The 24496-nt window shown below is 33.0% G+C and overlaps 1 protein-coding gene across 1 annotated transcript in view; it reads right to left on the bottom strand.

Moving 5' to 3' along the window:
* Positions 1–24268, bottom strand: part of LOC114328113 (polycystic kidney disease protein 1-like 2) — a 311210-nt gene extending 286942 nt beyond the window's left edge. The window contains exons 1-3 of the mRNA XM_050644966.1: positions 24155–24268; positions 24040–24097; positions 3703–3830 (exon numbers count right to left, since the gene is read on the bottom strand). Of these exons, the coding sequence (XP_050500923.1) occupies positions 3703–3830; positions 24040–24097; positions 24155–24233 (265 nt within the window). The 5' untranslated portion in view covers positions 24234–24268. The remainder of the gene's footprint in view (positions 1–3702; positions 3831–24039; positions 24098–24154) is intronic.
* Between the last annotated feature and the right edge of the window lie 228 nt (positions 24269–24496).

Here is a 24496-nt window from a genome sequence, read left to right as displayed (position 1 = left end):
TTTTTTTGTTTTTTTCCTAAAATTATTTGTTTTTGCATGGAAAAAGTTTTTTTAGGTTTTTTGGATCATTCCAAACAGAAAATGTTTTTAGTGACTTTTCTCTAAAAATGATAGTTTTTGACATATAAGCGATTAAATATTGAAAAATTGCGAAATCGGCCATTTTTAACCCTCAAAAACTATGTGAAAAACTGAAAATTTGAATGTTGCCAAGGTAGGTAGATATTCTTTAAACATCGATTGATGAAATCCCGAAGAGTTTTTTGCAATACAATATTCAAAACTCCTATTTTTTTTAATTGCTAATCAAGCGTGCTCGACACTATTTTCCACCGACAGTATGGTGCAAATGAAAGGAATAAATTATTCGTGATTTCGTAAACTGGCTACTTTAAGGAAAAATCCCGAAACAGGTCGATTTTTATTTTTAGGTTATGATATTGTGGCATATATGGTATACTATTGACGTCATCCGTGTGGGCGTGATGACGTAATCGATGATTTTTTTAAATGAGAATAGGGATCGTGTGGTAGCTCATTTGAAAGGTTCTTCAATTCTCTATTCAGTAATGTAAACATTTACATAATTATTTATACAGGGTGTCCTTCTACTTCTTTTTTTGTCAAATAATTTAATTTAATAAAATTTTTTTGGACACCCTGTATAAATAATTATGTAAATAGAAAGAGACTAAGTTTTCACTCTAATGGCATAAAAAACAACATAGTGCTATTCTACATCCCACCAGAATGAAAACAATGGGAACCTTCTCTGGTTACACCTCCGAGGCTTCTACAATTTGCAAGCCATACGGATGCTGAGACTAAGGAAGATGAGGGAATTCTACAATTTACAATTCACGTCCCATCTGCTCAGCGCGGTAAAGTTCCAACGAGAATGGTTCCCTTCATACTCCACACGGAGTAAATGTAAATAAAAAAATGAATAACCATTTTCAATTTCGTTGCAAAACGAAAAAACACAGCCGAACCATATTCTAGTCCAATCAGAGAGTGCCGCAAGCACCCCTACCGGTTTCGAAACTTATTAGTCTCTCATCAGGAGGCACATATGCTGCTCTCCCTGATCCAACCAAAACAGACCCCAGCGTGCAGTCCCGCATTGCAACGAATGAAATGGCATAGATGCCCTAGCGGCAACTGCTAGCAAAAAGACTAAGTTTTCACTCTAATGGCATAAAAAACAACATAGTGCTATTCTACATCCCACCAGAATGAAAACAATGGGAACCTTCTCTGGTTACACCTCCGAGGCTTCTACAATTTGCAAGCCATACGGATGCTGAGACTAAGGAAGATGAGGGAATTCTACAATTTACAATTCACGTCCCATCTGCTCAGCGCGGTAAAGTTCCAACGAGAATGGTTCCCTTCATACTCCACACGGAGTAAATGTAAATAAAAAAATGAATAACCATTTTCAATTTCGTTGCAAAACGAAAAAACACAGCCGAACCATATTCTAGTCCAATCAGAGAGTGCCGCAAGCACTCTACAATTATGTAAATGTTTATATTACTGAATAGAGAATTGAAGAACCTTTCAAATGAGCTAGCACACGACCCCTATTCTCATTTAAAAAATTATCGATTACGTTATCACGTCCAGATGGATGACGTCACTAGTATATCATATATGCCACAATATCATAACTTAAAAATAAAAATCGACCTGTTTCGGGATTTTTCCTTAAAGTCGCCGGTTTACGAAATAACGAATTTATTCCTTTCATTTGCACCATACTGTCGGTGGAAAATAGTGTCGCGCACGCTTGATTAGCAATTAAAAAGCAAAGAAGTTTTGAATATTGTATTGCAAAAAACTCTTAGGGATTTCATCAATCGATGTTTAAAGAATATCTACCTACCTTGGCAACATTCAAATTTTCAGTTTTTCACATAGTTTTTGAGGACTAAAAATGGCCGATTTCGCAATTTTTCAATTTTTATTCCCTTATATGTCAAAAACTATCATTTTTAGAGAAAAGTCACCAAAGACCTGTTCTGTTTGGAATGATCCAAAAAACCTAAAAAAAACTTTTTTCCATGCAAAAAAAATAATTTTCGGAAAAAAACAAAAAAAAACGTTTAAAAAATTTTTGACCACCTTTTGTTCCTGGCAACATGCAAATTTGTTAAAAGGAGTCCTTTTTGAGTAAGATTGTGCAAAAAATACGAATTAGAATATTTTCCCTAGCGAATGCGCAGTGGCTTTCTGGACTAATTAATTCTCATCAACCACCTGTCTTATTCTTGCTTTAATCTCTTCTATTCCGTGTATTCATTATTTTCATAATTATTGTATGCAGATATTTTTATAAATATACTAGATTTGTTGTAAAAGGTATATTTTAAAATACCCTAAATAAGGGTCACATTAAGACAAAACGTTTTCGGATTAAGAAATCATCATCAGTGTTCTAAAAGCCAAAAAATAGCATGCCTGAGCCACCAAAATATGTTGGGTAAAAACCCTTTAAATGTAAACGGTTATGTTAGGTTACATATTTATATAATGATTAAATGATATTCCAGATATGCCTGGATGATACCCAGGGCAACACAGGACTCTTCGCACGTGGTTGGAATTTTTTCTTGAGAATTAAAACCTCACATATTGGATTTTAATGGCCAACTTAGATATTTTTGTATTTTTCAATTTTTCAACTTCGCTCATTTACGAAATAATGAGTTTACTCCATTTGGCTTTGTCACACTGTATAAGAAATACGTTGTATTTCATATAAATACATATAATTATCGTTGAACGAAATATTGTTGAAAGTTCATAGTTCGACGGTCATTTCTGTGAAAACTGATAAAAGATATGTATGAGGAAGTAACGACTGGTGTTAGAGTAGGTGTGGGAGAGACTGATAGATTTCATTTGAAAGTCGAGTTGCACTAAGGCTCGATGCTCAATCCATATTAAATAAATGTATTAGTATTCGCATTAGTTTTGGACTAGATAACAGCGAAACTATAGGGTAACATTTCATGGTGCTTAAGGTGTGCTGATAATGTAAAGTCAGTAGGAAATAGTGAAAGAGACTTAGAACAAAAACTGGAACAGTGGAGACAAGCTTTCGAGGAAAAATATTTAAAACTTAGTAGGACAAAAATAGACTATTTGGAATGTTCATTTAAAGATGAAGTTTTACAGATCGGTATTACACATTAATGGAGAAACAGCCATAAGACCGACTATGATGTACGGAACTCAATGTTGGGCACAGCAGTGAAAAAGAAAGAGGAACAACGAATGCATGTCGCAGAAATGGGAATGCTTGGATGGATGAGTGGAGTGACAAAAAACGATAAAATTAAAAATGAGTATATTCGGGGAAGTCTAGGTGTGGCACCAATTGATGCCAAATTGAGAGAGCATAGGTTAAGATAGTTTAGTCATGTTTAAAGTCGAGACATTAATCACCCAATACGAAGAATTGCTGAAGTGCAGATCCCTGGAAGGAGTAGGAGAGGAATACTAAAGAAGGCGGGCTGAGACGATTAGGCAGGAAATGTTGGTAAAGGGGATTGATATTGATATGACCCAAGATAGAATAAAGATAAGGCAAAGAGAATGACGACTAACTAGAGTTTATACTGCAAACTTAACTCTCGCGAATAACATCCATCACTGATTACGTAAATATACTAAGAAAAAATAAAAAATACTTACTGGAAAAGGTTAAACTCCAATGGTATGCAGTATTTACAATAGTGCATTCTTTTCCCACAGTATATTTTACTTTGATTCTATTTTGATTATGTTGTGAAAATACCAAAAAGCTATCTTCCTGCTCGGAGCTGAAAGAATGTTAAATCAAGCAAATAAAAACGTTTACGCACTATAAAAATAAAAATAAGAACGACATATCAAATAACAATAACAATAATTAGAGAAAATATAGGTCTCACCCAAAGTTTAGAGAACTAGTAACAGCAAAATGTGAAATGCAGAAAAGAGTATAATACCTAGAAGTTATAGGTAGGTAATATAATAAATGATGGTTTTGCTTGTTTTCGGTTCCGAGGGATGCACACCCGCTGGACAGGCTGTTTCTACCACAGCAGGCGTCATCAGCAGCGTTCGTTAGCGTGCACTCCTCTGAATCGAAAAACAGCCGGACCATCAATTTAAAGGGAATCTGAAAGATAATTCAAAATTCCCATTAGGACGCGATACAGCGACATCTTTTAACAAATTAAAGAGTCTCAGATGCAGAATCCACCAAAAATGGTAAATAGTTATTTAAATCTGAGACTATTCGTGTTGAAGTTCTTTCTGGTACATCCTTAATCTGCGACTTTTTCAATTAATAAGACCGCAGACGACCAATATAGAAAACGAAAAGGAAACGATCACATTCCGTTTTCACTCGTCTAGGAAAAAAGGACAGAAGAGGAACCTTCAGTACTCAAATCCGAGTAAAGATAGAAAAATAATAATATTTGTTAATAAATTTGTTAAGAGATGTCGCTGTATCGCGTCCTAATGGGGATTTTGAATTATCTTTCAGATTCCCTTTAAATTGATGGTCTGGCTGTTTTTCGATTCAGAGGAGTGCACGCTAACGAACGCTGCTGATGACGCCTGCAATGGTAGAAACAGCCTGCCCAGCGGGTGTGCATCCCTCTGAGCCGAAAAGAAGCAAAACCATCATTTATTATTTTTCTATCTTTACTCGGATTTGAGTACTGAAAGTTCCTCTTCTCCCCATTTTTCCTAGACGAGTGAAAACGGAATGTGATCGTTTACTTTTCATTTTCTATATTCGTCGTCTACGGTCTTATTAATTGAAAAAGTCGCAGATTAAGGATGTACCAGAAAGAACTTTCAACACGAATAGTCTCAGATTTAAATAACTATTTACCATTTTTGGTGGATTCTGCATCTGAGACTCTTCAATTTGTTATAGGTAGGTGTTTATACCGGTGTTATGCTTCTCTACTTTAGCATAACAGCGTAAGCTTAACACTTACAGCATAGCAAATAAAGGTATAATATGGACTAGGAATTACAAACGGAAAATGAGAACGGTTACTAAGATACACACAGCAGCACAAAGCAACACCTATTTTGTATGAAAATATTTTTTAGTACATCAAATAGAATAGGGAACTTGCATAAATTTTTAAATTCGAAAAAAATGTTATAAATCACAACAGAACATAATTTAAAACATGTATCAAATATTAAAAAGTTTGGTTTGTCTTTCGTTTGGCCCCTAAAGACGATTAAAAATTCAAATTAAAACAGGTGGTCCAAAACGCATCGTGACGTCACTTGGCTTTACATTTACATTTTTCCAATAAAGTAAACAGAATTTTAAATTAGACGTTATAAACGTCAGTAGAAAATACATTTATGTGACGTTACAAGTGTTTTTGATCGTTTGACCTATTCATAGAAAATTTGTACTTTTACAAAATGGTTTTATTTTCAATAGTAAGCATTCGTTCCTTTCCTTAAAAAACAGTATAAAACTACAATTTTAACAAACTGGTATAAATTATTACAATGACATACGATAAATGTCATTAGAATATAAATATTTTTGACTTATTCCACGACGATGAGCTTGCCAAATACCCAAGTAGGTGGAGGCCAATAAAATAAAGAATGAGAAGAAGAATATACCTAAATATAAGGTTGTGTCTAGGTATACGCTAACGTGTACGCAAATAAAAAAGTTAGAGTGTCAGTGATTTCTTATTTTTTATTTGTTTAGTGTTTGTTTTTAAATTAACTACGGAGTCCGGACAATTATTTAGTTCTTTTAATGAGTTTAAGAACATTTTAAAACAGTACGCAAAAGATAAGAGACAATAAATTAATATATATTTTTTTAGTTATAAATGAAATAGTATTACCGTAAAAGATTAAAATAAAAGGAAGACCTAAAGCTTTCACAATAATAATTAACTTGTTTTAAAGCTATTATCCTTGTGGCATTTTTGTAATCAACTATTCTAAATGGGAACTAAGCCACAATTTAACTAAAAAATTGATTTTATTAACGTTTCGATTTCTAAACCGGATGTCGTTGTCAAAATACAAAATATTATTAAATTAAACAAAAATGTTGTTGCTTAGTAAAAAATTTTTTCTAATAATTTATTTAATCTGACTAATTTTTGTATTTGGCAATGACATCCGATTTGGACGTCTAAACGTTAATAAAATATTTTTTTTAGTTAAATTGTGGCTTATTTTGCATTTAGAATAGTTGATTATAATAATTCACTTACGTATAAAAATTATTTTAACAATATTTTGTACCTACATGTCATGTCAACTAAATACATATAATTATTTTGCTAACCTAAATACATACTTTTATATATACACATTGATTTATTACAATTAAGTTTGAAACATTTGAATAGTTCTGCTTCCCTTCCCTTAACAAATATGTTTCCATCAAACAAACACTAAACATATCAAAATAGCATGTACCAAAATATACAGGGTGTAACGAAAATACAGGTCATAAATTTAATCACATATTCTGGGACCAAAAATAGTTTGATTGAACCTAACTTACCTTAGTACAAATGTGCATATAAAAAAAGTTACAACCCTTTGAAGTTACAAAATGAAAATCGATTTTTTCCAATATATCGAAAACTATTAAAGATTTTTTATTGAAAATGGACATATGGCATTTTTATGACAGTAGCATCTTAAGAAAAAATTATAGTGAAATTTGGACACCCTATAACAATTTTATGGGGGTTTAGTTCCTTTAAACCCCCCCAAACTTTTGTGTACGTTCCAAATAAATTGTTATTGTAGTACCATTACTTAAAAACAATATTTTTAAAACTTTTTTGGCTCTTGGTACTTTTTCGAAAATTCAGTTTTTATCGAGATATTTTAAATATTTGTCAAATCCACTACATATTTGTATATGGTTAAGTACGATTATGGAGACTGGTAAAAATATGAAAATTTATGTATGATTTACATTTTTAGGTATATTTTGAACCGTATTAAAAAAGAAGCCATATCTCGATAAAAGTTGCCTTCTTGAAAAAATACAAAGAGGCAAAAAAGTTTTAAAAACATTTTGTTTAACTAATGGTATCGCAGTAATAGTTTAATTGGAGCGTACACAAACATTTGGGGGGTTTAAAGGAACAAAACCCCCATAAAATTTTTATGTAAACATATTAAAAAAGAAGCCGCAACTCGATAAAAACTGCTATATCAAAAAAATACCAAGAGCCAAAAAAGTTTTAAAAATATTGAATTTAACTAATGGTACCACAATAATAATTTAATTTGAACGTACAGAAAAGTTTTGGGGGGTTTAAGGGAACAAAACCCCCATAAAATTTGTACGGGGAGCACAAATTTCACTATAATTTTTCTTTAAGATGCTCCTGCCGTAAGAATGCCACATATCTATTTTCAATAAAAAATCTCTAATAGTTTTCGATATATTCGAAAAAATCGATTTTCATTTTGTAACTTCAAAGGGCTATAACTTTTTTTATGTGCATATTTGTACTAAGGTAAGTTAGGTTCATTCGAACTATTTTTGGTCTCAGAATATTTTATTTAATTTATGACCTGTATTTTTGTTACACCCTGTATAGTCACTGCGCAAGCTACATAATGACGTCACTGGCTTGATGAAGTTTAATTCGCGTCTACCTAACTTTTTTATTTGCGTACACGTTAGCGTGTACCTAGACACAGCGAAATATAACCATAATAAAAACTAATGCAAAACTATGTGACGTCACGTGCCGTTTGAACTATTTTATACCGCTGAAGACTTTAAATATGTATTTCTAAGTTATTACGAGTTTTTGAAGCGTGAAATTTTGGAAATCTCATTTTTAAACAAAACTGAACATTATTATCTAATAAAAAAAATGTGCAAGTTCCCTATTATGTGAATCTGACTGACCCGTTGTCCTAGGTGAACGACAAACGCGACAACGCGACACGACGCGACGCGATGCGAAAATATCACGTAATGGTTGCATTTTGTGTGTGGCCTACGTTTTCGGGTTAATCAGTCTACGACAAGACGCGACGAAGTGCGAACTTGTTTTGTTCGCGACGAGACACGACGAAGTGTCAAGCTTGCAGTGTCAAGTGCAAGTTACTTTTTTCAATTCAAATTATGCTACTCAATAGTTTGTTAAATAAATAAAAACTAATATAGTACCAGTGTTTTTTCATTAAAATACCTTAAAGCCAGTAACAGCGTCTCCTCAATAGAAATTGCTTTTTGAAAATTACTTATTGACAGTTGAATACTGGGTTTAACAGCTGCAATAATATAATCGAAAGTGCATGGTAATGAGCCACAATACATTTTAAACCAACGTGGATTATTTATTAATTTCGAATATAAATGATAAAACACTCCAAATTTATTTCTCTCTAAAATATATGATATTTGTTGTCTTTCTTCTTCGTTTATGGAATTTTTTTAAAGCTAAGTATTTAATATGAATTTTCTAGTAACACTGCCGTATACTTCCCCATCCTTAAGAATAGAAATGAATTGACATCGTCACGTTTGTCCTAGATTGAGCGATGCAAAGCGACGCTACATAAGCCACACGTCGCGTGAATTACTGGTCGCATCGTATCGCATCGCACCGCATCGCGTCGCGTCGTTTTCCGTCGCTCACTTAGGACAACGGGTTAGCCCTTGAAGATATCTTGAAAATATCATGTTCCTAGCATGCAAAAACAACGAAGTTATGAGAAGAGTCAAAAAAGAATGGAAATATTGGAAACCAACAATACGCCAGTCAATTAGAGCATGAACAGGATACTACCTCCGAATTCTATCTAGGCCTGGATCCCGCGTACCAAAAAAAGTTGATTAATAGCAAGCTGAAAATGTGTTAATAGCTTAATTGTGTCTAGTCGGACAAACTTTGATGTATGGAACACTGAAACAGGGGTAGTTTTAACTGTGGAACGTAGTTTTAATTGGGGAACTTGACAAGTTTATGATTGTAAAAACTAGCAGGTTGTTTTTAAGTTTATTCAATAGCAAACTTTATATAACATATGAAAAAATGTTTGTCAGACAAATATGTTAGGCATTTTAATAGGTCCGACATGTAGAACATGTCAAATAACCGGAATTATATTGGTGGTAAATAGCCGTCTGACTTTTGCATGAGAGTTTAATAAAAGGGCAACAAATTGGAAGTTCTGTCTGAAAAAATACGTGGGACGTTTTCGTAGTCTGACCTTCGAAACCTGTAACCTGTTCCACAATTAAAACTTTCCCTGTTCCAGTGTTCCCGTACATCAAGTTTGTCCGACTAGACAGCTAAAAACAAATTTTCAGCTTGCTATTAATAAACTTTTTTTGGTACCTAGGATCCAGGCCTAATCCTACTGCATGGATTTTAATAAAATTTTGGGAATATGCCTCTACTTATCTCCTAATTCAAAGTCTACCATATGCCGATGTGCGATTTTATCTTGGGGTGGTTCCCACCCCTTCAAGGGGGTGAAACATGTTTTGGTCAAAATTACCACGGAAGTGGCTAGAGAACCTAATTCTAAGCAAAAACCGTTCTATTTTTTTTTTAAACTCAATACTGTTTGAGTTATTTGTTGTTATTGAAAATTTGCCATTTTCATTTGAAAAATGACACATTTTCGGACGGTTCTTTGCGAATACCTTAAAAACTATACATCTAACTAAAAAAATTATATAAAACATTTTTGTAGCTTATAAAAAAACAAATAAATTCGTTCCATTATATATCTCCTATTTATAATACAAAAAGAGATATGGTAGATGAAAGAGTTTGTTTTTTTTTGTGCAGGCTCAAATCGGTGTATTCAACTTGAAGTAAAAGAAAGACGATCGATTTTAGGTGTATAGTGCTACCAATACCTTTTGTAGTACTTGGAAAGACCTTTAAAATGAGCAATATTAAATGTAGATTATATTCAAAGTAAGCGTGATATGCTGCCAAAAATATTGATGACTAATGTATTTTAAGAAAAAATGAGAATAGTCCAGAGAAATAAGATTTTTCTCGTGACACATCCCCCTCCAGGCCGAAACCAAATTTTTTGAGTAGTATGGGCATCTATATTAATAACCTATATGTTTCCTGCAGCCGATTTTGATGATATACATAGTTATAAACAAATGAAGATCAAAAAACGCTAAATTTTCGCTTTTTTCGTCTATTACCAAAAAGTTAAGCACTTTAAACAAATTTGAGTGTAAGAAACTCATAAATCGTATAAAAAACTTCAATATGGCGTTCGCTGAATATGTCCATCCTTATTGGTTGCTTAGAAAATTGCAAAATAAATCATAAATTTTGAGTTTTTAAAAATATTCATAACTTATGTAAAAATTAACTTAGAACCTTCTTATTACACGGAATGCTGATACTTCTTGTACTTAAATTATATTTTAAATTTCAAAGCAATTGGTCAAATAGTTTAAAAGTTATTTAATTTGTTTATCCCAAATTCATTTTTTTTGCAACAATACAAGTCAGAAAATTATGAGGCTACAATCATACTTCGGACAGTTTATGAAAGAAGAACATTTATACTATTACCATTATTAAAAAATAAATGACAAAAAATAATTTTAAACAGTGTAAAATTATTTTGAAAAAACGTCGATTTTTTGCTTACTTATAAACAATTAGAATAACTTTTTAGCCGTTACCTGTAGAAAAATTATTTTTTCATATTTAGAAAGGCTGAATTTTTATACACATTTAGAAAGAAAAACAACTGTCCTAGGACAATTAGGGACAAAGTTAGCCCCCCCATTTATTTAATTCACATGTTTTTGCAAAATAATTTTGCAATATTTATAATTATTTTTTGTAATTTTTTTTTAATTAAATTAATACTGTAATTTTCCTTCTTCCATAAACTATCCAAAGTATTACTGTAGCTTCATCATTTTCTGACTTACAGTGTTGCAAAAAAAATAAATTTGGGATAAACAAATTAAATAACTTTTAAACTATTTGACCAATTTCTTCGAAATTTAGGGTATGAATTAAGCACCATAAGTCTCAGCATTCCGTGTAATAAGAAGGTTCTAAGTTAATTTTTACATAAGTTATAAATATTTATAAAAACTCAAAATTTATGATTTATTTTGCAATTTTCTAAGCAACCAATAAGGATAGACATATTAGGCAAACGCCATATTTAAGTTTTTTATACCGTTTATGAGTTTCTTATTCTTAAATTTGTTTAAAATGACTATTTTCTTAGTAATAGACGAAAAAAGCGAAAATTTACCGTTTTTTGATCTTCATTTGTTTATAACTATGTATATCATCAAAATCGGCTGCAGGAAATATATAGGTTATTATTATAGATGTCCATATTACTCAAAAAATTTGGTTTCAGCCTGGAGGGGGTTGTGTCACCAACAGGCTATTTTTTTTCCTTATTTCTCTGAACTAGAAATATTTAACCTCTCATCACTCAGAATTTAAATGCATCGTTTTCCTTCTAAAATACCTTGTATTTTAGTATTATATTTATGTACAAAATGTTGGACAGGTTTAAAATGAATGGTTTAAAAAAAAATAAGATGAATTTTAGTCATTTCTAAAAATTTTATTTTCTCCATGTAACTTGAAAATGAGAACAGACATAGTAACGACAAATAAAACAAAATTTTCATCTAAAAAGACCCTACATTTTTGTATGGTATCTTTTCTTCGGATCTCTTATCATTTTCGAGTTACATGCAGAAAAAGAAAGATTTTTAAGGAAATTAAAAAAACGCTCTATAATTTCCTTTTATTTTTTTAAACCATTCAATTTAGATCCTTCCAACTTTTTAAACACAGAAATAACACTATTGGGACCGTGCAAGTTAGGCAAAGCGACCTCTATTTCTACGCTCTGTACTTTTATTCGCACTTTTAATTATATTGGCCAATTATATTAGTCCTGGTTGCTGGATAATTGTCAAGACCATAGTCCAAAAAAATAATAAGAAGAAAAAAATAAGATGCAGGTTATGTTTAGCAAACGTAAACAATTGTATGTAAAATCCGTTATTAAAATGCAGTATTGCAAGCAAAATACAATTAATTAAATTTACCTTTATATAATAATAATAATAATAATAATAATAATATATTTATTGCTTCTTGGAATACAGTAAGTTCATAGCAAGAGGTTTGTTCGACAATACAATAATAAAATTTTTTGAACAAATACGTATAGTGACATGCAGAGATAGTATAACAAAATAAATAGGTAATAAATGAGTAATACACACATGACAAAATTACATTACAAAGAGACGAATAATAGTGATACAAAAATTACAAACAAAAAAAAATGTAAACATATATATAAATAAACAGTAAATATAGAATTGCACAATGGAACTTATATGAGAAAAATTATTCATTCAAGATAAACGCCCTGAGTTTTAAAATGTTCCATATGTACCCCGCAATGATTTTAGCGTTGTTGGGAGTGAGATTATCAAGAGCATTTAATAGTGAATCCATGCTTTGAAAACAAATAACCACTGGTTTCATAGTGCTATAGATAGGACAGTTAAATAGAAGGTGATCAATAGTTTCGAGTTGTCTTGTGTTACAGGCTGTGCAAATATTATCTGGATCGATAGAATAGTAACATCCCTTATAGGTGAATAAAATTCGAAATTTATTACACAGTCTCAATTGGGTTATAGTCCGCGTGACCTGTATTGGCAGTTTAAGTAATAGGTAAGGGTTTGGGGTTCTATGTACTTTAAATGTAGGGTAGAAAGACAGAAAAGAAGACCTCTGAGATAAAGTTATGTCCATTTCATGCAATTTGTTATAAAATTTTAGCAGTAACATTTTCTTATTTTTATTAAGCGAAGTAAGACTGAGATTAATCCATATATCTGTACAATCAATGAAATCAAACATACCTTTAACCTGTGCTGCCCAATTATATGCTTCATCTGCTAAACCTACTAATCGTAGTTGTTGATTGTAACAAAGTTTGGGATAACGTTTATCGTCCATAAGCAGAATTTTTTGTAACCAACTCAAAGTCATTTTAAAAAGATTATACGAATATTTTACACGTCCCGTTTCTAACCGCGTTGCATAGTCAGGGGTGTTTTTTGGGAGTAACAGAATTCGTTTTAAATAAGTAGTTTGTACTTTTTCGAGAGCTTCAGTGTATCTAAGTGCCCAAACGGGAGCGCAGTTTGACATCACACTCAATGCCAGTGACTCAAAGAGTTTGATTCTTGGTGACCACGAGTCTATTTTACTAGATGTTAAAATTGGAAGAATTGATCCAACTGCTTGCTTGGCTTTATCGATGGTTGTATACGACATTTCGCGAAAAAGTGATGATTTAGTAAATGTCACTCCCAAATAGTTGTATGCATTGGTTGAGATCACTGGATTATTGTTGTAAAAAAAATTAATGTTTTTTGTGGTATGGCCACCTTTTGAAAATATGAGTATTTTTGTTTTTGTGGTATTAACAGTGAGATCGTTGGATTTAGTGTAGGATTCAAGTAATTTTAATTTTCTTCCAACATCTGCTTCAGAGTCAGCTAATATAACTAGGTCATCAGCATACAGGAGTAGCAGAATTTCATTTTTTGAATCAATGCTTACACCTCGAGCACCATTTCCGTAGAAGAATGTTTCAATATCCGCAATAAATAAGGAAAAAAGTAATGGGCTTAAAGTTTCACCCTGTAGTACACCAGCCGTAACATCAAATGACCTAGACAGACCATTTGAAGCATTTACTTTAAAATAAGCAGTTTGGTATAAATTTTTAACGATTTGTAGGATCCTAGATGTCACACCAGAACGGTATAATTTTTGCCAGAGTAATGCGTGATTTACCGAGTCAAATGCTCTTTTAAAGTCAACAAAGATGGAGAATAGCTTACGTTTTTTATGTCTTATGTGAAACTGAATAATAGAGCTCAAGGTGTAAACATTGTCAATACAACCGCGGCCTGGTCTGAAACCTGCTTGAGATTCAGGTAGAATACGGTATTCCTCGCACCAAGATGAAAGTCTAGACTGAAGTATGTTGGTAAAAATTTTCAGTGAGCAATTTAATAGTGCCAGACCTCTATAATTTGTGGGTTCATCAGGAGGTCCACTTTTATGAAGCATCGAAAGAAGGATTTCACACCAACTTTTAGGAATGGTTCCGGTTTCAAAAATCTTATTAAACAGAGATGACATATAAAGCACCCAATTATGAGGAAGACTTTTATATACTTCATAAGGAATAATGTCCAAGCCGGGAGATTTTTTATTTTTGCACTTGTTAAGTGCTGCGTACACTTCAGAAGTCGTAATTGTTGCATCTAAGTAAGGATGACGGACATCTATAAAGACATAGCTGTCAGTTAGGCGGTTGGCGTACAACTGATTGTAAAAGTTTTCCCAAATTTCAATGCTTAGTGAAAAACGTTTGTTATAGCCACGCGCCTGCTTTACCGTTAGCCAAAATTTCTTTGAATCGTTTACGTTAGATAATTTGGTAATTATGTTGGTTTCGTATGTTCTTTTTTTGTACTTAATTAATTTTTTATACTCTTTTTTCCGTTCAATATAGTTGGCTCTAACATTTGCGGTAAAGTTTTGTTTCCTACATTCGGTTAATAGTAATTTTAAATTTGTTTTTCCATTAATACAATCTAGATCAAACCAGGGTTTATTTAAACTTCTTCTACTATCATTGGTTTTTATAGTTACATGTTTAATTAAATCTAAACTTTCACAACATTCTACAATAGTTCTGTAAAAATTGTCATATGAAAGTTGTACGTCATTAATAAATCTGACATTAGGGGACGACCGCATGCACAATTTAAACGATAATGCTTTATCATCATCCCACAATAATAATTTTTTAGTGAATGAACTAGGAGCGCTCACATTATCTATAGCAGTAGAATATTGTTGATGAAGTTTCAGACAAACCGGAAAATGATCTGATAAATAATCGTCATCACCAACTTCCAAATCAAAAACGTTTGAAAGGTAAAAACTATTTACCCACACCAGGTCGACAGTGCTGCAACCTTGAGGTGTGATACATGTAAATTTCGCTGGACGATCGCTAGAAGTTCTGCCGTTAAGCAGGTTGAAGGAATTGTTATTCATAAAATCAAGTAGAGTTGTGCCCCTTTTGTTTTTAATAATATCGCGGCTTAACCTAGTTTCATATAAACTTGTATTACTAATTATTTCATCCGGAATAGAACCCAACGTCCCGAGACGGCTATTAAAATCACCTCCAATTATGATAGCGCAGTCAGAGTAATTATTTGTTATCTCATTCAGGGTACATTGGAACAGATCTAACATATGTTCAATATCAAATGACGGCTTAAAATATAAGTTGCATACTATATATTTTTCACAAGGTGCATCTATTAACATAAACAACCACCATGAACACTGATGGAGAACAATTAGATCTAAAGTTTTTTTATATACAACACAGAGACCCCCACTTGGTCTACCTAACGACTTTTCTTTGACAGCAGGTATGAAAATTATTTTATATTGTTCGTTTAAACATATTGGATTTGACACAAGCCAGGTTTCACTAACGCATAACAAATCAAAATCAAAGTGGTCTCTTAAGTAATTTGCTAGATTTGAATAACCGTGACAGTTCCAAAAAATAATTGTTTTTAGTTTTTTGATGAATTAGCCAATTTATTACCCTTTTTTGTATTATGAATAGGGGAACTGTCTTCTTCCCGATTGCGTTTTGGACGGTCAGATTGTGTTGAGATTATAGTCGGGTTGCCATCAATAACAATGGTTGGTTGTCCCTTAACATATTTTATTGTTAGGTTTTCTTCACCTAGATCTTTTCTTCTTGTGAGCTCATTTCTGACCTCGGATAAAAGCTGTAATTGTTGGGGTGTGGAGTCCGATATAATGTTTACCCTGGGATACTTATCTTTTGGAACCTTATATTTATTTTTTAATATTGACAATACCTGATCCCGTGAATTTAAAGTGATGCGGAACACTCGAGGTTTGTTTAAATCTATTTTTCCTAATCGAGCAGCTGATTTGATCTGAAAGTGGTTTTTTGGTATTACATTCTCTAAGATCTCTGATGCTTTAGAAATATCATCTTCGGTATTATTGCTTTCTGGTACGCCCGTTATTATTATATTTTCAGATCTTTTAAGCCGTTCATATGACTCTTGAAATACGCTTTCACTCGTAGTTGGCACATTTTTGTTTTCCAGTTTAATAACCTTATTTTCTAAAGCCTTTAAATTGTTATTAAGGCTTTGATTTTCTTTGCGTAAGTCTGAAATGTCAGCAACACATGTACTTATTATTTGTGACTGAGCGCTTACTAAATCTGTTAAATTATTAATTTGCGTTTTGCAATCAGTTAAAGCGCTATTAAGGATTGTAAACTGGGCCATTATAGCATTAAAGTGCGAGGTTTCAATATCACCGCTTGGCGAAACACATCGAAAACATTTCCAATTGCGAAGTGTAGTAGAATCTCCATCAGTAGGCTGCGGTTCGGCACAAACTCCGTGCCACGGCCGTTTACATTGTAAACAAACCAGAGAACTGGGCCCGGATTACGTACACTCGATACGCATCGTATCCGCCATGTTTTACTGTAGCGCCTTATGGGAAAACATGGCGGATACGATGCGTATCGAGTGTACGTAATCCGGGCCGATTACGTACACTCGATACGCATCGTATCCGCCATGTTTTACTGTAGCGCCTTATGGGAAAACATGGCGGATACGATGCGTATCGAGTGTACGTAATCCGGGCCCTGCTGTCATTAGATGGTATCGTCTTCCCACACGCATGGCAATCAGACATTTTGATAGGATAGCAGTTTTGATAGTATGTTGGTGTCAATACAATAATTATTAATTTCAACTTACTTCAGAAGTTTTTTCTTCAAACTTATAACACTGTTTATTGTTGACAATCCACTTTTTATTCACTGAACTGTACTAGTAGTATAGTAAAAACTTAGAATACCTACGTAATTATTTTGCCGAAAACCAGTGTTCTAGAACGATGTGAACTGGTCGGCGGTTACGAACAAACTCATTTACCTTTATATAATAATTGCATATCATATCAATATTGTGGAGCAATATATAATTTTTCTAAGTCAATGACAGAAGGTATGAAATATACGTCAATTTGACAATTTCAATTGACAATATGAATTATTTAAGATAGTTGCAATATTTCTCCGCGACTCGCGCACGGTCGTTTCTCGTTTCCCTTTCCAAGTACTTGCACACCGCGAATAGTAAAAGGTATTATAGCAGGAAAACGATACATTTCAATTCTGGTGGATGACGGGTTAAATATCTTATTTTTTTCTTAAAATACATTAGTCATCAATATTTTTACAGCATATCTCGCTTAATTTGAATGTAATCGACATTTAAAATTGCTCATTTTAAAGGTCTTCTCAAGCACTACAAAAGATATTAGTAGCATTAAACACCTAAAATCGGTCGTTTCTACTTGGATCTACAGACCGAGCGCGTCTCGTAAATTGCACGGCTTCGCGCAATCGTACTTGAGACACTGTGTCAGGTGAGGTGTTGTGTTTGAAAATTTGAGTAACTTGATTCTGTGGTGTGAATTTCTAAAACTTTTAAGTGTGGTTTTTGACCGTTGTGAGAAATTATTTATTTAGTGTTTTGTTTATAATGTAAACTTTTGTTTTATTTTCAAAGTGTTATATTAATTAATTAATTCAAAGTGATTTTATGTTAATAAAGTTAAAGTGGACTTTAAATTTAAAGTTTTCTTTAACTGTAACAATTGCATTTTTTAAGGTAACACACACCTTAACTTTATTATGAAATCGAGCGTTAGTCAAAATTCTAAATGCTCAGTAAATAATAACAACAATTATGTACTTGCATTGAAAACAACATATTTTGTAATTTGAAATATAAACAACATATTTGCAACATAGATAACAAAACAACATGCTTTGTTACGTGTTTTAAAAAACTCTCCATCATGCATGCTCCATGAGAAAAGAAAATATAAAACTAATTTCATCCTTATCGTGTCTCAGATGGCGTAGCTACTTTTGCTATAACTACTCAACGCTTTGCTACTCTACCTAGCTACATACAATTTGTATTATTTTATCAAAAAACAAGCATTTACATACTCTGCAAATTGTATATTTTGCTTTGCATTTTCATATGAAAAAACCGCGGTATTTATCTTGAACTTTTTTTGAACAAGGGAAATACTTAGGTAATATTATTATTAATAAAACAAAGTATATTAAAATACAATGTTAAAAACTTTAATAATATTAGCAATATTTAAAAACTTTAATATATTATATTATAGTATACATATTATGAATCAGTAGAAACGATTATATTTAAATTTGGTAAATTATAACTCCACTCGACCAGAGCACGACCACATAACTCAAAATACAAGTACGCAAATACGGTTGCGTGAAGCGTGGCTCAAAGCCGTGCAACTTACGAGACTCGCTCGGTCTGTAGATCCTTGTGTCGTTTCTCTGTTATTTTTCAAGTTGAATACACCGATTGGATCATGCACCAAAAAAACATAGTCTTTTCACTAAAAAACTAGAAGATTTATAAAAATATTTTCCACTCCCTTGAAGGGGTTGGAACCGCCCCAAGATAAAAGTGCCATAGTATAATAGGGTAGACTTTGTTTCTAGGGCTATTCCCTACTTACTCTAAAAATATCAAATAAATCAATGTAGTAGGATGGAACTTGGAGTCAAATACCCTTATAGACTGCCCTACAAGACACGAAAGCTGCAATAAATACCTGGGTCATGTTATGCGTAATGAGAGATACAACATACTTCAATTAATAATTATACAACGGAAAATCCAGGGCAAGAGAAATGTAGGAAGGAGAAGAATCTTATGGTTGCGTAACTTGAGGGAATGGTATGGATGCACATTAACCGAACTATTCAGAGCAGCAGCATCTAGGATTAGACTAGCCGTCATGATTGCCAACTTCCGTGGCGGAGATGGCACGAAAAGAAGGATGATAAGCCCAAATGTCCATTGAATTACAGTTAAATATTGCAAAACCTCATATAATAATGTTAAAGAGCCGTTTGGATTGACATGAAATTTGGCATATACAGAGTTAACATGTCAAAGATAAATAGTGATACTGAGCCGATGTGTGCTTTTACACACTATAATAATAAAAGGTATTGTAGAAGGAAAATGATGGATTTAAATTCTAGCGGATGAGGGGTTAATATACTTCTCACTTTTCTTTAAAATATATTAGCCATCAGTTTTTTGCACCATATCTCGATTAGTTTGAATGTAATCGACATTTTAACAGTGCTTGTTTTAAAGGTCTTTTCAAGCATTACAAAAGATAGTGGTAGCATTATACGCTTAAAATCAAATATTTCTCTGTTATTTTAAGTTGAACACACCGATTTGAGCATGCGCCAAAAAAATCTCTTTTTACCTACCATATCTCTTTTTGTATTATGACTATATTTATGAAAAAATGAATCTCTTTGATTTTTGATAAGCTAGAAAAATATTTTATATAGCTCTTTTCTACGGCCGTGCTAAAAGAGCCACTTTCACGCACGCATTTCGTTTCCGAAAGTTGCACTTTCCCGCACGGCGTGCGTGAAAGTAAATTTTGCCTCACGGCATGCGGGAAAGTAAAATACCTTGTAATATGGCATTATAATATATTAAAATACATGCAATAATCGTTTTGAATCGTCGTCATGGAAACCAATATCGTCGTCGTGGTAACCCTATCTATCTATCTAATCAGCCCTAAACATCCATCCTTGGATATAGGCCTCCTCTTCCTTCTTCCATGCCTCTCTATCTTGGGTAATTTGCATCGATTTTGACCCAGTGTGTTTCTTCAGGTCATCTGACCATCGCATCTGTGGCCTTCCCCTTTTTCGTTTATGGTTCCACGGTCTCCAATGTATAATCATCTTAGTCCATCTTTCATCCTTCTGCCGTAGGGTGTGTCCGGCGAACTTCCATTTAAGCTTTGCTACTTGGGTAGAGACATCTTTCACTTTTGTTTTGTTACGGATCCATTCGTTTCTTTTCCTGTCTGATAGTTTAATGTTCAGCATTTGTCTTTCCATAGCTGTTTCTGTCTTTGCTATTTTTTCCATATTATCTTTTGTAAACGTCCATGTCTAAAAGCCATATATTAAAACAGGGAGTATACATTGATTGAAGATTCTTGTTTTTAGGTATTGTGGGTATTTTCTGTTCTTTAGAATATAAGACAGTTTTCCGAATGATGCCCAGGCCAATCTTATTATTCTCTTTATTTCTTTGGTTTGACTTTCTTTATTTAATCTAGTGATTTGTCCTAGATATATATACTATTTTACTTGTTCTATCCTTGTTTGTGCCAGTGTAATTACTAGTTCTTCTTGTTGATTGGTCATGGTTTTTGTTTTACTGTAATTCATCTTCAGTCCTATCTTTGTCGATTCTCTATCTAGTTCTTCCATCATTCTTTGTAATTCTTCGCTTCTTTCTGCTATTAATACAATATCATCAGCATATCGTAAGTGATTCAGATATTGCCCGTTTATGTTTATACCCAAGCCATCCCAGCGCAGTTGTTTGAACACATCTTCTAGCGCTTGGTTGAATAGCTTGGGCGAGATGGTATCTCCTTGTCTTACTCCTCGGTTTATTTTAATAGCCTCCGTTTGTTTCATTAGCTTAATAGTCGTTGTTGCCTTATTATATATATTTGTAATTAAGTCGGTATATCTGTATTCTATTCCGCTGTTTTGCAGGGAATTCTTTACTGCCCAGTGTTTTCGAAGTCAATAAATGCCATGTATAGCGGGATATGATATTCGTTAGATTTTTCGATTAATATCTTCATCGTTAAAACGTGGTCACTTGTACTGAAGCTCTTTCTAAATCCGGCTTGTTCTCTTGCCTGGTATCCATCTAATTTAGTTGTTAATCTGTTTGTTAATAACTTGGTTAATAGTTTGTACATCACATTTAGTAAAGTTATGGGTCTGTAATTCTTTAGACCCTTTTTATCTCCTTTCTTAAATAGTAACAATGTTACTGCTTCGTTCCAAGGTACTTGTTAACCCATTATATTGAAAGTTTGGTTTTGAAAACCTTGTCAAAGAATTAATTTGTGTATTTTCACTTCTAAATAAAAATTGATATAAAATAATTTTTGTGGCTTTTTTCCAAACGTACGGCCCTAGGAAAAATATTGTTTCTAACTCATGCGGAAAGTGTCTTCGCCGCACTCGACTGCTTGCCGAACTCCGCTATCGCGTCGTTCGGGTCAACGGTAGTCTCGTGCGTGAAATTATAACTTTCCACACTAGTTAGGAAAATAATTATTTTCGTTAGATGCATAATTTTTAAGGTACCTATTCGCAAAAACCGAGTTTTCGAAAAAAAAAAAAATATAGAACAGTTTTTGCTTAGAATTAGGTTCTCTTGCCACTTCAGTAGTTATTTTGACTAAAAAATGTTTCACCCCCGAGAAGGGGTGGGAACCACCCCCAAGATAAAACCACACATCGGCACAGGATAGACTTTGAATTAGGATATAAGTATAGGCTATTTCCAAAATAGGATTGAATTTGGAGGTAATATCCTGTTTTTCCTCTCATTGATTGGCGTAGTAGTTTGTTGTAATCAAATAAATTGGTCGATAACATATAAGGACACAAATATAATTAGAAGGAACCTAATGGGTGTCCAGAAACTCTCCCGACAAACGAAGAACGGAGTTTCCTCAGATAATTTTAAGACAACTTAACCCATTTCTCCTAGTCCAAAAATGCTTCCTAAGGGAGCTAGAGCTATTTAAAAATGGCGTCTTGTAATATATTTTTTAAATACCTCCAGAACGCTTCTATTTAGAAAAACGAAAATTGGTATTACGCCTATTTATCTCTCAGAGATAAATCGATTCCATCAATTGCGAATTCCTAGTACAGATCATAGGCATCCGTTTTGGGTAGGGCAACGGTTATTTTATTGAATAACTTTTTGTCTTGAACTTTTAAGCATTTTTGATACTGGATTGATTGTTAAATCTTGAGGCAGTCTAGTACTAAAAGATACTTACTCTTGCTTTGAGTAGATACGATGCACCGTTTTCTAGAAAAATCCATTTAAAAAGTGTTGGTTTTTGAATTTGAAAAAAAAAATAAAAATAAATTTCAAAAAAGAACGGTGTATTTTACACTTAAGTAAAGGACTTAACCCGGCATCTGACAGGTGGGGTGTAGTACACCCCAACAATACTGAAGCGCCTAAAACATACGGAAATTTTGCATGTAGTGGCCACAGCGGCTAGATAGCTTTCTATTGGATATTCATCTATGCGATGACATATAGTTTTTAGTCGTCTGTTTAGGTTCAGCAAGTATATTTGGATAGAATGTGGTCACACCTTAGTAGTCGGATTTTTTACTTTCTGCGGAATTGTTTTTATTTTGTTTTACTCCTATAAATAAGTAAGTTTAGGTAAGTGAATGGTACCTACTTATTACAGACTTAAACATATTTTTTTTATTAGTCTGACATAAAATGAATTACGAACGAGAACAAGCACGCCTTCAGGCCTTATTTTAGTGTATGTAAGTAACTATCGTCAACTTAAATAATTAAACACGTATTTACGAATATAAACATTTATAAAATACGGAAAGATGATTATTATACGATCAAATCACGCACCGTCAAGAATATATATAGTTTTCAAAAATGAATAACCATTTTCAATTTCGTTGCAAAACGAAAATACAGCCGAACCATATTCCAGTCCATATTGTTTTCATTCTGGTGGGATATGTTATATGCCATTAGAATGAAAACTTAGTCTTTTACTAATAGTTTTATATTCCACCACCTCAAACATACTAAAATAAATACATAACATACTTATCTATCGCGTTCCACTGTCACTGAGTCACAATGTCATAACAGAACTACCAGTATTCCGTCTTAAGTTGATTAGGATATTAGGAAGTTAGTGACTTAGCTTATCACCGTATTAGGATGATAGTGTGACTGCATTATGGGATGAAACAGACAGTGACGAATGTATTGACAAGAGTGATGCAGAAGTAAGTGAAGAAATAGACAATATTAGTGTAAATAGTGACTATCCTGACTAGCTTCAAGATGTTGACGTTCCAGATAGCACAGACACCTAAACGTAAAAATATTTTTTGAGATTCTTTAACTCTTTCAGTTGCTGGAGTTTGTCACACCCCACCTGTCTGTTAGGGGCAAAAAAATTCACCTGTCGGATACCGGGTCGGCAAAAGTAGCTTTTAGTACTAGAATACGTCATAATTTAATATTCAAGTGTCAAAAATACTTAAAAATTAAAGACAAAAAGTTGACCGTTGGCCTACTCAAAACGGACGCATATAACCGGTACTAGGAATTCGCAATTGAGGAAATCGATTTATTTGTGAACGATAAATAAACGTACCAGTTTTCGTTTTTCTAAGTAATTTTTGTCTGCTATTTTTTTTTTACAGATTCAAAAAAGGAATAATTTTCAAATCGATTTTTCTAGAAAACGGTGAATCCTATCGACTTAAGCAAGAATATCTTTTACTACTAGAATACCTCACAATTTAATAATCCAGTGTCAAAAATGGCACTAGACTTTGACTGGTAATAGAAATTCTCAATTGATGGAATCATTTTGTCTCTGGAAGAAAAATAGGTGTACCAATTTTTGTTTTTCTAAATAGAAGCACTCTGGAGGTATTTAAAAAAAACTAATTAAGAGTCGCTATTTTTAAAGAGCTCTAGCTTCCTTAGGAAGCATTTTCGGACTAGGTGAATTGGGTTAACTTGTCGTAAAATTATCTGAGGAATCTCCGGTCTTCGTTTGTCAGGAGAGTTTCTGGACACCCTGTATATTCCGTGCGATGTAATCTAAAAAATTATAAAAAATAACGACATACCAATCTACGAACTCCACTGTGCTTCCACATTTACTATCCCTCTTTTCAAGTCTTGATTCTAAAAAAGAGTGTTGATGAAATTTATGGGGAGATTGGAACTTTCTTAATTGCTTACTGCATTCAAATCCTGAGAGTAATATTACAATGAATGAAATCCAAAAACTATTTAAAGTTATAAATGAAATTCGATTCATTTCCAGCAATTATAATGACAGAAAGGTCAATAAATTAATGACGTCTTTCAATATCAATATCTAAATTAGCATATTTTAAATAGTCCAGTCGGGTTAGACGAATAACATGCCTAACCTTGCATTAGGAGCTGCCCCAAATTTTATTTTTTTAATCTTTAGGGGAGTCAATAGTAGTGTAAATTTAAAATCTCGACTAAATTCCGCCATTACGTTAGCCGTCATCTTGATTTTAAACGAGAACGTTTTTGCTCAATATCCCCGCC

This window comes from Diabrotica virgifera, chromosome 2 (genome assembly GCF_917563875.1).
Source record: "Diabrotica virgifera virgifera chromosome 2, PGI_DIABVI_V3a".
Lineage (NCBI taxonomy): Eukaryota > Metazoa > Arthropoda > Insecta > Coleoptera > Chrysomelidae > Diabrotica > Diabrotica virgifera.
Note: the sequence above shows the minus strand (reverse complement) of the source record. Positions and strands in the feature narration are given on the sequence as shown.